Genomic DNA, 14,390 nt, shown 5'->3' with positions numbered 1-14,390 from the left:
GAATTCAAGAAAATGAATTTAGGTGAAGATCAAGGTAGAAATTGACCAAAAATAAGCTGTCAATCAGTTGAAATTTGCAAAATGTGTGTGTGTGTGTGTGTGTGTGTGTGTGTGTGTGTGTGTGTGTGTGTGTGTGTGTGTGTGTGTGTGTGTGTGTGTGTGTGTGTGTGTGTGTGATGTGGTATAGTATATTCCAGTGGATTTATGGTCACCCAGCGCTAGCATTAATACAGAGACTGGAGGAATATGGCTTTACTTGGCACAGTCTGCATGCTGAAGAAAACATTTTTTTTGTCTTCAAATACATACTTACATGATTGTGACGAGCATAATATTTGTTCCCCGCCCAACTCTCTAAGTCTAAGTGCTTGAACTATATATACCAGTGGTTCTCAACTGGTCAGGCCTCGGGACCCACTTTTTACTTGGTCAATACATCGCGACCCAACATTTTGAAGCACTCAAATCTATTCAACAAAAAAATCGTGCTGTAATATATATATATGCGCTTTTGAGCATACAATATTAATAAAAGTGAAGTACAGTGCATATATCCCTTATATCCCTTCACAGAACTAAAGTATGCTTTTAAAAAAGGTTTAATGAGATGATGGAATCAAAGCTGAACTATATAAAAAGGCACACATGCTGAAACCCAACCCCAGCAGGGGGGTCTGGGGGGATTCTCCCCCAGGAGATTTTTAGAAATACTAACATAAACTACGCATTCTGGTACACTCTGAGAAGAAAATCGGGCCTTCAAAATAAAAGTTTGAGTTTTTCCCCAAAAAAGAAAAAAAAAAAAATTCCAATTTTTTTTTTTCAACTTTTTTTTCTTCACTCACACATCCGCGACCCACTCGAAACGGGTCCGGGACCCACTTTTGGGTCGCGACCCACCAGTTGAGAACCACTGATATATACTATGTATAAATGGATGGAACCATCAACAAAACAACAACAGCGTTTTATTCCCCAATGTCATATTTAATAGAAAAATAATGATGCACCTCTTATTGGAGAAAGAAGAATGGGGAACAGAAAGGTTTAGAGAGGGACAAACTGCTGAAAGAATGTAAACCAAAGAGGGAGATGGAAAACAGTTCCATGTAGAGCACAAACAGCTCTCTTAACCCTCGCTGTTACAAAGGGCTGCACTCAACTACAAGGTTCACCGCTGTCCCTTTCCACTTATAGAGGGTTGGGGTTCGATTCCCTGCCTGTCCACCTATAAAACGCCCAAGGTAGCGCAGCTTTTTTTCTGTTCTTTAGTGGCTCACATGGACACTAAGAGGTCATGCAAAGAAAGGGTTATGTATGTTGTGTGTGTGACAGAGAGTACAGAGAGAACATGGGAAAAGGGGATTTGTTTGTCCTAGCATGGCTGTACAATTACAAATACAAAGGTTTACCCATTTAGACTCCATGGTATGGAGAAAAAAACTCATTTTAAATGACTCTAAGGATATAACAAGTTTTATCCGAGCAGGACATAATATTGGAATTATTACTTTTAAAATATATATTATGCACACCATTTCGTTGTCGTGGTGGCAATAAATGGTTATAAAGGGATGAACAGGGACTATACTATAAGGTGAACTAAATTCAAGCTCAAGCAAATGTGCAAGGAGCCTTCCTTTTATGTAGAAAATCAATTAACTTAAATATCTCTGATAATAAACTTAATTTGGATAGGGTTGTATCCATCCATATATATTTCGCATTAAAAAAATACAGTAGCGATTTTGCAACAATTGCAACATTAGCTAAATAAAACGTTTGAAAATAGATAGGTGCTTGCTAATTCTTAAAATATGAATTTGACATAATTTCCTGTTTTGCTAAGGTTGCTTTTTAGTGAAATACTTCAACAAAAATTAAATACAATACATAACTGCGCCATCTGCCACACACACACACCAAATTTCAACTGTTTGACAGCTTATTTTTGGTCAATTTCTACCTTTATCTTCACCTAAATGCATTTTCTTGACTGGCGGCCATCTTGGATTTGACCTCTCACGGTCCTCACAGGTCAAGTCTGACTTCCCTCCACATCTGAAAATAAACCTTATGGTATGCACTAACTATGTTAGAAATGTCATGCTTTTCTCATAAAATGCACAATTGTTATAATATGAGAGCTTATCCGCTGTACTATAATGTCAATATTTAGTTATGTTACTTTATGAGAGCCAGTTGGGTGTTTTTGGAAACTAACTGTCCACTTTCACAAAAAGCCAGCAATCATTTCCTGACTTTAACATGCAGCAAACACCACCACATGTAGATTAACATGGTGGTTTGTCCCTGCCATTCTTAATCATTTAATGTCATTAGAAGTCAGAACAATGGACAGCTGCATGTTGGGTAATGTTGGCTTGCTGCCTCTGAATAGCATTGATGGGCGTTTCAGGGATATTGCTTTCAACCGTCCAATTGTTGGTTTCCAGTAAAGCTTATTCACATCCATATCCTTTAAATTACTGAGCAAGTAATACCTTAGCTAACCTGCTAAGGGCTATTTTCCACATAAAGAAGCAGTGCTTTTCGTGGTGCAGATTACCTTAAACAAATGAATATTACCACAAAGCTGCACATTTGAGGAAGTTTAGTGGTTTTGATAAAACCACAACAGTCTCATGGAGAAAAATACAAAAGGGTTCAGGATTCTCAAACTGCTCCACCCCACTGACCCTGAATGCGTCTCACCTTAGTTTGGAGTATTGTACAGTTTTTTTATAATCATATTGTCTGTTTTCTGTATGAAGAGCGTTTTTTAGTCTCAGAAGTAAACAGCACTTCCTCTTGAAATGCTCATTTCCTGATAAAAGACAACTGGAATTTTTGAGCAATTATGAAACTACATTTGAAAATGTAAAAATGTGAAAAATGTCACGATGCTTTTAATGAGTAACAACTTAAAGTCCAGAGAAAAGTGACAACTGCCGTCATCAACAATGAGTGGATTCCAAAACGCATACTCTTTTTTAAACATTGTCTTTATTCAGAGCTTTTTTGTAAAATATTATTTTGCTAATTTTAAGTGGCAGCTCCAGGATCTGCAAGCATAGGTTGGAATGTATACACAAAAACAAACTAAAGGCCAGCTGTGTATTTGTATTTCAAGAGGGGTAGAAAAATTAAGATTATAATACAGTATTAACCTTCAGAAAGTACAACAAACTCAAACAACAAAAAACATGCTACTTTACTGTGTCACACAACATTGTCGTGTGAAAACTGAAAAGACGCTTCCTTCCTCGTTTTAGGGTAAAAGAGATTTTCCGTTAAAGTAAATTGAAGAACTGACATTTAATCAAAACCTTCTTCATGGTAGCCATCAGAAAAAGGAGGAAAAGGAGTGCAGATCCACAAATGTTCAAACAGGAAGAAAACCTGGTTCATCGTGGAGACAAGTTGTAAAGAAGCTATCTACACTCAGAAAGGGGGTTTTACTGAACCTCAGTACACATTGCAGAACAAAAGGAAATGTCTTAACCCATTATTTGTCTTTCAAAAGCAGAAGTCACTAAAGCATCGTGTGAGGGAGCATGACCTCAGAATGAGATAAGGAAAGGATTACTCAGATTTTGTGATTTCGAAGGACCAGAAGGCACAAAGTTCCTTTTTGGATGCATTTACTCGGAGGCCACGTGGTTTCACACTACCAACTAATTGCTGCAATCGTCATCCTTCTCATTCTGCGAGCTAAAGGCCCTCAAAGAAATGAGTTGGCATGAGACATAGCAGTGCAGCGCAAAGGGAGTCAAATATCCACGAGGGGATGCAGAGAGGAACAGCCTGAGGCAGCCGACAAGTTGTCCTTCTCGAAGCTCTAGGTATATTATCATACCCCCAACCTAGGCTCCACAATGGCTGTAAGAAAGTCCAAAAATTATAAAAGTGGTCAATTAATGCAAATGCTGCCTAGACAGGAGCCAGGGTTTAGAGTGGAAAACACCTCCCATTATTCTTTGCATTGTTTCCATGACATTTCCCTAACAGGCCATTTGCTCATCATGCAACTGAATGTGTCAGTACAACATATCGCCGTTTAAAGAGCTTAGGAACGATAGGAGAAAAATAGAAACTATGTCAAAAGATAATATGGTAATATCATTGATAATAAAAGAAGGAAAAAAAGTAATTAAAAATGTTCCAAAGATGATTACATGTTGTCCTCCAGCCTTGTCCTTTTTGTGAACATTGGTGCTGGAAGGCCAAATGTTTCTGGATTTAATGTCTGTGCCTTCCCTCCCGTCCTGTTGGGTTCAGTATTTCTCTCTCATCTCTCCAGCTGATCCTTCTTTAGTTCTTGGTCAAGGCCTCGGACAGCCAGTTGAGTCCTTCGTACAGCCCGCTGCCCTGGGTGGCGCAGGTTGACTGGATGTGCCACTGTGGGGACAAAGAGGATATGACGTGAGTTACATATGGAAGAAATATAAATGGAACTCTGCACATGATTACAAATTACACTCCGGTGTATACGGAGCATGTTTACTTACATTTTTGTTGCGGAGGGCTTGTAGGCCGAGTTTTTCTGTAAGTTCGCTGACTGGTAAGGCATTGGGAAGGTCCTGTTTGTTAGCAAACACCAGCAAAACGGCGTCTTTCAACTCGTCCTCCGTCAACTAGAGGGGCAGACGATAGATTAGTACATCAGCTCTAATATTAGGGATCTGAGAAGCTGACTATAGCTTTACAATGTCCCTGGTTCAAGCCCTGCAGACCTATTTTGCAGGTGGTCAATACATTCAAACACTCAAAATGCTAGAAGGAAAAAGAGTCGGTTCTAAATTGTTTTAAACATTTGATAGTTTTAGGCATCGACAAAAATCCAGGGTAAAAATAAAAACTTGATTACAATGAATAAAATGCAAACATTATAACCTACTGAAGGGACATTTCATGGAGTGTTTACTTCAGTCATTTTTTGTTACACTGACTCGGTGTACTGCGTTTATCAAGTGAGAATTAAGGCAATCTGGCACTTGTATTGTTGATGTGCTCAGTAGAAGTCGACAAGGTTACACAATGATTTCGAAATTCATGGGTTAACCACGCAATATCTTCATGAACAGATCATGTTGTTTTTGGTTTAAAGGCTTGTCATCCAATGTAGGGTTGACACTGTTATATTCACTTTGATTTACCTACGTCACAACATGAGACAACAACTCTGCATGTCACAACAATAATGCCAAATGACGAAGCTCTCTGTAATTCATCCCTGCACAGAGAACAATATTCAGTCCATGTCATGCTGAACATATTTAATACCAACCATCTTCTGAAGCTCCTCTGAAGACTCTGTCACTCTTTCTCTGTCATTGCTGTCTACCACGAAGATGAGGCCCTAGGTCAGAAAAAGAAATCAACGAGGTTAGTTGATCTTCGGTGATAGTGAGCTGTATATCTTTGGCTATAGACATTCGAAGACGTCACTTTTGAATATAGAAAACTGTTATGCTGATATTCTTCCATTTTTTTTTAAAATACATTTTATAGACTTGACAATCAATTTATTCTGAAAATAACTTTTAGTGAGTAAATTCATTTATAAAGACTAAAATGTTGTTTTGTAGTGTAGTTATGTACAGTTTACCATTATCAGATGTGTAGAAATGGCTAATTATTGAATATAATCCAAGAACAACTACAACAGTAATTGGGAGAGGAGTACAGTTTGGAGATTTGTTACCAAAAAAAACATTTAATAGTTTGGCTAATGAAGGAATGATCTGGGTTAAACAATCACAGTAAGAAAGGTTCTCCATACAACATTCAGAGCATTAATATTAATATAGTTTGAAATGTATTTACTTTTACAAACAGCCCCAATGTAGCCAGAGGAAAACAAGAACATAAAGCTTTGTGACACAATTACTGGACATAAAATACACACCGTTTTCACACACACGTGTAAATATATCTAATATGTATATATGACCTAATATGTATATATGTTCATTTTAATTCATTTCTTATTTTATCATTTTTAATTTGTATCTTTGATTTGAATTGTATTAATCTGTGTGAATCTGGACTGTCCTGTTTTTCATCCTTACCCTGTTGCTGTTAAACTACTGAATTTCCCCACAGGATTAATAAAGGTCCATCTTATCTTGGTTCACAAGTGTGTGTGTGTGTGTGTGTGTATGTGTGTGTGTGTGTGTATGTGTGTGTGTGTGTGTGTGTATGTGTGTGTGTGTGTATGTGTGTGTGTGTTTGTGTGTACACAAATTAATACACAAGTACAAATGGCATTAAGTGGAATCTGTGGCCCCTTTAGAAATATGTGTCTACTTGATGAAGCTGCAGCATCATACTTTGATGAGTTCTGGTTGATCAGTAATGTAATCAAATATCTTTACTTGGTGATCAGAGAAGAAGCATTTTACAGTTGCGTAATACTGCTGCTCCTCCTCGACACTACAGTTATTATATTAAACATGGGCGGTCAGCATCGGCGCAGTCACATCTGTCATACCTGTGTGTTTTGGAAGTAATGTCTCCAGAGGGGTCTGATCTTGTCCTGGCCGCCCACATCCCACACGGTGAAGCTGATATTCTTATATTCTACTGTCTCCACATTGAAACCTTTCCGGGGGAAAGATAAGGGGCATATTTAATAACACTGAATACAAAGTTTAATTTGTCAAAAGTAATAGTAACTGTTGGAGTGTCTCTTACCAATGGTTGGAATGGTGGTCACAATTTCCCCAAGCTTCAATTTGTACAAGATAGTCGTTTTTCCGGCAGCATCAAGGCCAACTACAGGAGAAAATGTGAACAAAAGGTAAACATTTTTATCAGGAGAGATTAGGAGTTAATAGATATGGATGCTGTAAATTGCATAACAGGCGTTTCCTATAAGTCTAATCATTAGACAGCAGAGGGCTTACATATGACTGCACACACAATGCATGTGTACTGAGCCATTTTCATGAATCACTTCTAGTGGAAGGAATGCCCACTGTTATTAAAAACTATCTTGGTCTTTATTTAACTTTAAAAACTATCATTGCCCAACAATCCGGATACGGGACTGAAACATGACGCAAAACAGTCGTCACAAGGAGTTAGTTAGCGTCACCAAACAAGTTAAACAAAGTACAAACTACAAAGTACAGAACAGGTTACCGTCTAAATTCAAGTTAGGTGAACTCATATCAGCCAACATGTTATGTTTATAATAATGTCACTGACAACCGTTCATTATCTCCCGAATGAATACAAAGTTAAAATACTGTTTGGAAGTAATTAATCGTTAAAAGTTAACTCCAAAGCCTTCATTCAAATATCTTACAGTGTCAAAGATTTTACTTTGTACCGGGGGCACGGGGCTTAACTGGTAATTAAGAAATGTTCTGGATAGTTGTCGTTGACAGTCTTCACTGCCAAACCCTAAAACTAGCTAACGTGACGTGAAGCTCACTGAACACTTTATATTATTATTGTATCCTTTAGTTTCCACAGTCACAATCATTACATCGTTCTAAGTTGTATTTGTATGCCGCTTCTGTCCCAATGTTATACTTTAAAAGTTTGATAACTGCAATGCTATTGAAAGCTCATCAACGACTAGCTAACGTTAGCTACTTTATCTAAAGCTAAAGCTAAAAACCGAACCCCCTCACTAACGTAGCTTTCACTCACCCATCAAAATCCTCATTTGTTTTTTGCCAAAGAAACGGTCGAAGAGTGAAGAGATAGTGAGCCCCATGGCTGGCTGATGCTGTTAGAATTAATGAAGAACTGATATTAGCCAGGCAGCAGCGACGTGTGGTCGTTTCACACTGATCCGGGTACAGCTCCTCTGAGGTCTGCCGACTGCCACGTCCGGGCCAACGTGGAATCCACGACGTCATCACTTTGAATAAACTTTATCGACATACGTCAACATCTGTGGACAATGACTTTTCAATGCATTATTTGTTTATTCCGAACACATTTAAGTTGCCCCATTCGTACAATATACCCTGCCCCATTTGTACAGTATACCCTGCGCCATCATCAATAGTTTTGTCCGTCCTAAACACTGAAAAAAAGTTAGCTTTTTAAAGGTTTGTAGCAGGCCAAAATGCAAGGCCGATTCCTACCACTAGATAGCTCTGTAACACAGACTTTACCGTTCTTTCAAGATTCAAGATTCAAAGGTGTTATTGTCACATACACAAAGCTACAGTGTAGAAATGGCAATGACAATCTTATGACCTGAGCTCCTCCAACAATCCAACATATATAATAAAATACAAAATACAAAATAAAAAGTAGTGCAAAAAGTCTACAAGTAATAGTGATGTATAATGATATAATACTACCATACTGTATAAAGTATAATACACGGTATCTTGAGTACTGAGTTCAGATTAGGGCTGCTCAATTAATCGTATTTTAATCGCAATTACGATTTTGGCTTGCAACGATTATGAAAACAACATAATCGAAATAAAACGATTATTATTATCAATTTTTTTTTTTATTGGTTTTTCAGTTGAATTATACTTACAGTTCAGGGTGATCAACTATTAAAAACAAACTGTTCAAATTCTTTTTGCAATAAATGGATGTTTTCAAAGTAAATGGATAATCGTTTTTAATAATCGTGATATCAATTATTGACCCAAATAATCGAGATTATGATTTTTGCCATAATCGAGCAGCCCTAGTTCAGAGTCACTGTGCTTCAAAGCCCTGTGTGTGTTAGTGTGTATACAGCAGTTGTGTATCAATGTAATTAATTACAGAGACATTCTTATGAGAATAGATAATATACATGTACGGGAAAACACAAGCATGGGCATTTTATTTTGGTAGGAAAAAGAAGGTAAAAGTCCTTGGAAAATGGTTGGAAATTCAGTTTCACGGTATTTCTGTTTCCTGTAAGTGTTTTAATTTCTTGAGAGACTGGAGGTAAGACAGGGAATATTCCAATTGTACCTGGGAAGTCCCATGTCTCTAAAGAGTGGCACTAACTATTCTGAAAACAGGTGGAGTCAAAGCAGCAGCATGTGACAAGGTGCATACTTTTATAGATGTGTGCTTGGATCCAAATACATATATCGACAAAGGCCAGGTATGGAGAAGGGTGTACCTGTGCAGGAACAGAGTGTGAGTTTTGAATAGACTGATAACTTGATATTTACCATGGAGGACCATGGTTTACTGAGTGCAGAGCAGGTAGGCATTAACACTGTTCAGTTCATGAATAAATAGAACATTAAAAGAGCATATTTTAATAGAAGCTTTTAGGAGAGAAATAATAAGGACATTTCTGATGTAATGTTTGAATTCTGTTTTTCAGATTGATTTTCTCACTAAAGAGTACATAGGGTTACTCACTCTCAGGTAATATGCTTCACATATTTCAACATTGTACAGTAAGCGTTCTCTATCAGCAGAATCATAATCTTAAACTTCCATTCTTCTCATTGTGGAGAGGTTTGCCAAACCAGCAAGGCAACATGTTAGCTGAAGCGGGAGCATATGTTTTCTTTTTGAATTCCTCCTGTGTTCTTACCCTACGTTACTGTTGTATTAACGATACTGCCACCATGTAAATGTAATAGTCAGAACAGACTTAAAGCTCACAGGTCAATTGTAGCTTCTTATTCTTTTAAAAAACGTCCATCACTGTACTCCATCAGCCTTGTGAGCTGTGTATTACTTTATTATCTCTTGATTTCTTTCTTTTGCTTTTGATAAAGAAAGCAAAACAATAAGACGGAGGGCAAGCGGGTAACAAATCACATTGGTTAGTTAGTATTAAGCCAGGAGGTTTATGTCATTTTATATGCAGGTGTCACATGCGTCTGAGATATGTCATTCACACCGACTTTTGCAATAAAAACTTCTTGGCTTCGGTTTAGTGTTGGTTTTGTGCCAAATACCATGAGTTTCAACTTTATGTTCATCAATCATTATAAGCCTTATAAGAAATATACTAAAAGTAATGTTGTGCCAATATCATTTTGCCACATTGAATATTTCTTATTATTTGCAGTGTGATTGGGAGTTTTTCTGTCCTGCTGGTTTCCATAGTGAGATGGAGGAATCTAAAGAAACAGGTGATTCAGTAAATACAAATATACATATGTTTTTATACTTTTGATAGTTTGTTGTTGTTTCTTTTTTATACTGTTGTTTTATTTTTGTATTGTTTGCAGGTGCACCTTCTGGTACAGCTTGCCCTAGCAGACCTCCTGGCTGCTCTGATCCTCTTGTCCACCAGTGTCCTGAACAAAGTGAGGCCAAACAACAATGAAGTCATCTGCCATTATGGCTTGCCGATGTCACTGGTGAGGAACAATTACTTTCACTTGGTTAAAGCCTCTCGCCTCTTCAAATAAATATTGCTTTCCTGGTGGGTGAAGGGGTTAAAATTTGCATTGTAACCTTCGAAAACAAGGTGGGGAAGTTGAGGGTAAAAACCTGACTAAATGTTGGTACTTCCCAGCGGGTTGAGGATCAGATCATTATCTCATTATCTAATCAAATCACTGCAGGAGTTCCCTGAGGATTGTTCCTGGTGTTGCAAAGTGGTCAGCACTTTTGCCGTGACAAGTTTAGTAATGCAAATGCCTCTGTGCACTGATTTCTGAGATAGAAAGATGAAGCCCAATGCTATTTTAATTGTTTTTAAGACTTTACAATAGGTGTTCCCGAAACTCTTTATGTAAATCGCATCAACTTAAATCTTACATATTTACTGAATACACACATTTTAATGTATTTTAAGGTAATAACATTTAAGGGTAGACTATAGATTTTAACATGGAAAAGTATTTGATGAAGGAACTCAAACTGTGTAACTGAATTCCATTTAGTTCAGATTGTGGGTTTTTTCTGAAAATATAGACCAGAAAGTAAATTAGTAAAAGTGAAATAAAGTAAAATAAAGTAAAATAAACTCTGAGTTAACATTTCTGAGTTGATCAAAAATAAATAAATAAGTGAACTAAGTATAAAATTGGAAATTCTGTTATGTTCTCAAAACACCCAAGTTGGCCAATAAATAATTAAAATCTCTTCAGACAAACTATTAGTAGGAACATTTTTTATTTTTTAAATAGTTGAAAAATAGATATCGGATTTAATTTACAAGCAAAATTGGGACGGCTTAACTGATTCAAGATTCACACTGCTACTTGTCATATTTTAATCGGTGTATATTTTGCAACTTATTGTTATATTTAACTTTTGTATCTTTGTCGGTTTGTCCAATCCTTTCCAGACGTTTTATTTTATATCATTTCTGCTGATGGGGGTTTATGCATGGGAGTCAAAGAATGCAATACAAGGGTGGAGAGCAAGACCCACAGAGGATGAGGGAGGACAGGTGAGGCGTCCACTGCATTTGTGGATTTGAATATGGACAAAAAAAAACAGAATTGATTTAATTATTTATCCCTATCCATCTGATTTACAGACTCAGTGCAGAAGGAGAATAGTCACGATTCCTGTTTATGCCATTGTATGGTGAGTTGGTCAACAGCGTATTATACGTTTAATTAACTTTCCAGACTTTGTGTTTCTTATCCCTGTTATACAAAATGTAATTATGTGTTTTTGTTTGTCTTATATTACAGGTTGTTCCCGATTGCATTATACTTAGCATATGTGCTCACTCCCAAAAATAGTGCCCCATTGATTCCACTCAATGAGATCTCAACAATTGTCCGTAACGACAGCAAATACTGCACTAGGTGAGCACACAAGCTTTATTAATAGCTACTTCTAAAGTGACTACTTTAAAATGAGTTACAGGAGAGAGAAAACATCCGTTCTCATGCAATTCTGAAATGTCTGATTGTTTCTTTTCTCAGTTGTATATTGTTCTTGCATGTCGGGAGAAAGTTCTGCTCTGAAGACGTGAGTATAAAACTGTCTCATGAGACTTTAAGGCCTTTTGTGTATACATTAATTTGAATTTACAGTGTTTATTTACACCATTTTTATAAATTATATTTGACTATATTTGACTGGTATATCATTTGCAGTGTGTTTGTGCTAACATAACATTTTCTTTCTTTACCAGGAGATAACTCATGACATTTCCATCAGAGTTATTCTTTTCCTTGTTGTGATACCAGTGATGATATCTTCCTCTGTAAGTCATAAGAAATTACATCATTTTAAGATTATTATTTTTTTACAGTTTTATTAAATAATCCATAGATCTACTTTTATGATTGTCTATTTTAAAAATGTTATCTTAAACCTTGAGTCATACATACTTGGGTGAAAGCAGACTGTAACCTTTTTTTGTTTCAGGTTATATACTATAAGGTTGGTAAATGGTATGAGAGACATGAGCTGCAAGGACTTTTCCCTGTGGAGGGAGATGGACGTTCAATAAGGAGATTCAAAAGAGTGTTTTCAACATCAAGAAATATGGTGTTGGTCATCTTACTCTGCTGGGCCCCAGGTAAACACACACAGAGGCGCACACGCACACCAGAGCCAATGAAATAGACGTCATCAGCTTCAAATCAACATCAAATTAATGCTTTGTGTTCTTTCCTGCTGTAGCACTTGTTCTCATTCTGCTGTCTACCCTGATGATCTGGACACCAAGCATTCAACAACGCAGCCTATTTGGTATTTATATGATACAGGTACGTTTCATAAGATTTCAAATGAAAAACATATTTAAACATGATCTGATATCTGAGTTGCATGTTATATTGATGTTTGTGTTTATTTCAGGCTGCCAGTGTGTCCCTGCAAGGCTTCCTGAACAGTATGGTTTACGCCTGGAGACGGCCCAACTTCACGCAGGCCGTTCTTGGGGAGAATACACCGCTAGTGACACACGAACACATTGCCTTCTTCGATGAATCAATGCCGACCTCTCTTTGATTGTTGACTTTAAACGCATCGAGAGACATTGTTTTGCTGCGGGGACAACACACAGGCCTGAGGAAGACTGACTGCATGCCAGAACACTTAAAGAATTAATGTCCATTGTGACGGAAGAACAACATGGACTGAAGATAAAAAAACAATACGATGAAGGACACAAAAAATACTTGTGAAAAAGCTCAACTAATGCAGTGCTGCTGTTTTCTGTCATTGTCGCATAAAGTATAATTTTTGGTCTGAGTGGGGAAAATTATAGTGCATCAATTGTGTTGTATTTATATATGTCTTTAATGTTTTATTACGATGTAAAATGTGTTTATATTATTTGAAAAGGAGCTGCTTAACCAATTGTTGCATTTATTTGTTCTTGATATGAAATGGTCCCTCAGTACTCTCTAGTTCAAGTCAATAATTGTTTTGATTGACTTGCAAACCCCACAACTGTTGGGGTTGCATAATCTGTGTTCACCGTTTAGAAGTCTGTGTCACCTACACTGTCACAGAGTTCAGTCTGCATTTAGAACAGTGAGGAATACTGCGTTGCTGCACACACAAGAAGGAACACAATATCTGCTGTGTCATGTCTGTGTGTACCTTATAAAGAATAGTGTTTGATTGTGTAACGCAGGTCACACAAGAGGCATATTGTTATATTGCTGTCCGCACACACACAACCGCACAACCATCACAGCACAAAAGTTCAGATTTCATGTGTAATAACGTATACTCCATGGTCATGTTTAAGCGTGTGTGTGTGTGTGTGCCTTTGTCTCAGAGTTGAACTCTCTTTTAATGATTGACAGGGAACAGGCCAACGTGTACAGTTACAGTATTGTGTAGTAATCACCTGACTCACTAATGTACCGTACTGTAAAAATAACTTGATGTTCACATTCTTTGTTGAAGGCCACACAGTCACCTATATCATAGGGTTGAGGCAAATATTAAAACATGAGGGTTAAACATAACACAAGGATTAATTTTTTTTAGCAATTGCCCTATTGAAACAGACAGGGATACATCATAGATATTAGATGTGTTTTCTTGCCTGTTAAGAAATAAATGTTGTTCCATTTATCAGAGCTTTGTTTTTCTTCTCTCAGTTTGCTATTAATTAAGATAAGGAAGGTATAACAAATACCCCTATATGCTGATATGATAAGCTTATACCCACACATTTAAATTGATGAGTCACTTTAATGCAGTGCAGTAATAAAAAGCCATGCAACCTGCACCTGAGTGTTAGTTGCAGCTATCCATTACCTGATGTACCCCCAGATGTCCTTTTCATGGATATTGTGATGAAAATAATGACTTTGCTCCTTCCAGAGTGTAACTGAAAAGCCTTACTCAGCAGAAATACAGCTCCTGGGAAAGATAGAGATTTAATAAATGGTGTTTCTTCGAATATAAGGGCAGAAAATGCAATGAAAAAAATTGTAAATCATAATGTTAATGATACCCTATTTTTAGTTGGCTCTATAGTCATACTTGTTATTGTGCTGGTCCTGTGTATT

General features: G+C 37.1%; 2 protein-coding genes across 2 annotated transcripts; one reads left to right on the top strand and one right to left on the bottom strand.

Moving 5' to 3' along the window:
• Nucleotides 1-2,986: 2,986 nt before the first annotated feature.
• Nucleotides 2,987-7,869, bottom strand: LOC117491571 (ADP-ribosylation factor 4-like). Its single transcript, XM_034141623.1, has 6 exons — nt 7,666-7,869; nt 6,700-6,780; nt 6,497-6,606; nt 5,291-5,362; nt 4,512-4,637; nt 2,987-4,401 (listed from the first exon to the last, which is right to left on the bottom strand). The coding sequence occupies exons 1-6, from the start codon at nt 7,730-7,732 to the stop codon at nt 4,315-4,317; spliced, it is 543 nt and encodes a 180-aa protein (XP_033997514.1). The 5' UTR covers nt 7,733-7,869; the 3' UTR covers nt 2,987-4,314.
• Nucleotides 7,870-9,072: 1,203 nt separating this feature from the next.
• Nucleotides 9,073-13,883, top strand: si:dkey-30c15.2 (uncharacterized protein LOC558938 homolog). Its single transcript, XM_034141822.1, has 12 exons — nt 9,073-9,189; nt 9,314-9,357; nt 10,013-10,076; nt 10,176-10,307; nt 11,243-11,347; nt 11,438-11,487; nt 11,598-11,714; nt 11,835-11,880; nt 12,047-12,118; nt 12,283-12,436; nt 12,541-12,626; nt 12,718-13,883. Exons 1-12 carry the CDS (start codon nt 9,157-9,159, stop codon nt 12,868-12,870), a joined length of 1,056 nt encoding a protein of 351 aa, XP_033997713.1. The 5' UTR covers nt 9,073-9,156; the 3' UTR covers nt 12,871-13,883.
• The last annotated feature ends 507 nt before the right edge of the window (nt 13,884-14,390 follow it).

Source organism: Trematomus bernacchii, unplaced genomic scaffold (assembly GCF_902827165.1).
Source record: "Trematomus bernacchii unplaced genomic scaffold, fTreBer1.1, whole genome shotgun sequence".
Lineage (NCBI taxonomy): Eukaryota > Metazoa > Chordata > Actinopteri > Perciformes > Nototheniidae > Trematomus > Trematomus bernacchii.
The sequence above is the reverse complement of the archived record's forward strand: the minus strand, read 5'-3'. Positions and strand labels throughout refer to the sequence as shown.

Bases quoted from the DNA above. Each gene is read 5' to 3' on its own strand.
- LOC117491571 (XM_034141623.1), bottom strand. From the start codon at position 7,732: ATGGGGCTCACTATCTCTTCACTCTTCGACCGTTTCTTTGGCAAAAAA. The intron at 6,781-7,665 runs GTGAGTGAAAGC...TTTCTCCTGTAG, and splicing joins ACAAATGAGGATTTTGATGG to TTGGCCTTGATGCTGCCGGA. The intron at 4,638-5,290 runs GTTGGTATTAAA...CTGCCCCTCTAG, and splicing joins CAGAGGAGCTTCAGAAGATG to TTGACGGAGGACGAGTTGAA.
- si:dkey-30c15.2 (XM_034141822.1), top strand. From the start codon at position 9,157: ATGGAGGACCATGGTTTACTGAGTGCAGAGCAG. The intron at 9,190-9,313 runs GTAGGCATTAAC...TCTGTTTTTCAG, and splicing joins GTTTACTGAGTGCAGAGCAG to ATTGATTTTCTCACTAAAGA. The intron at 10,308-11,242 runs GTGAGGAACAAT...AATCCTTTCCAG, and splicing joins ATGGCTTGCCGATGTCACTG to ACGTTTTATTTTATATCATT.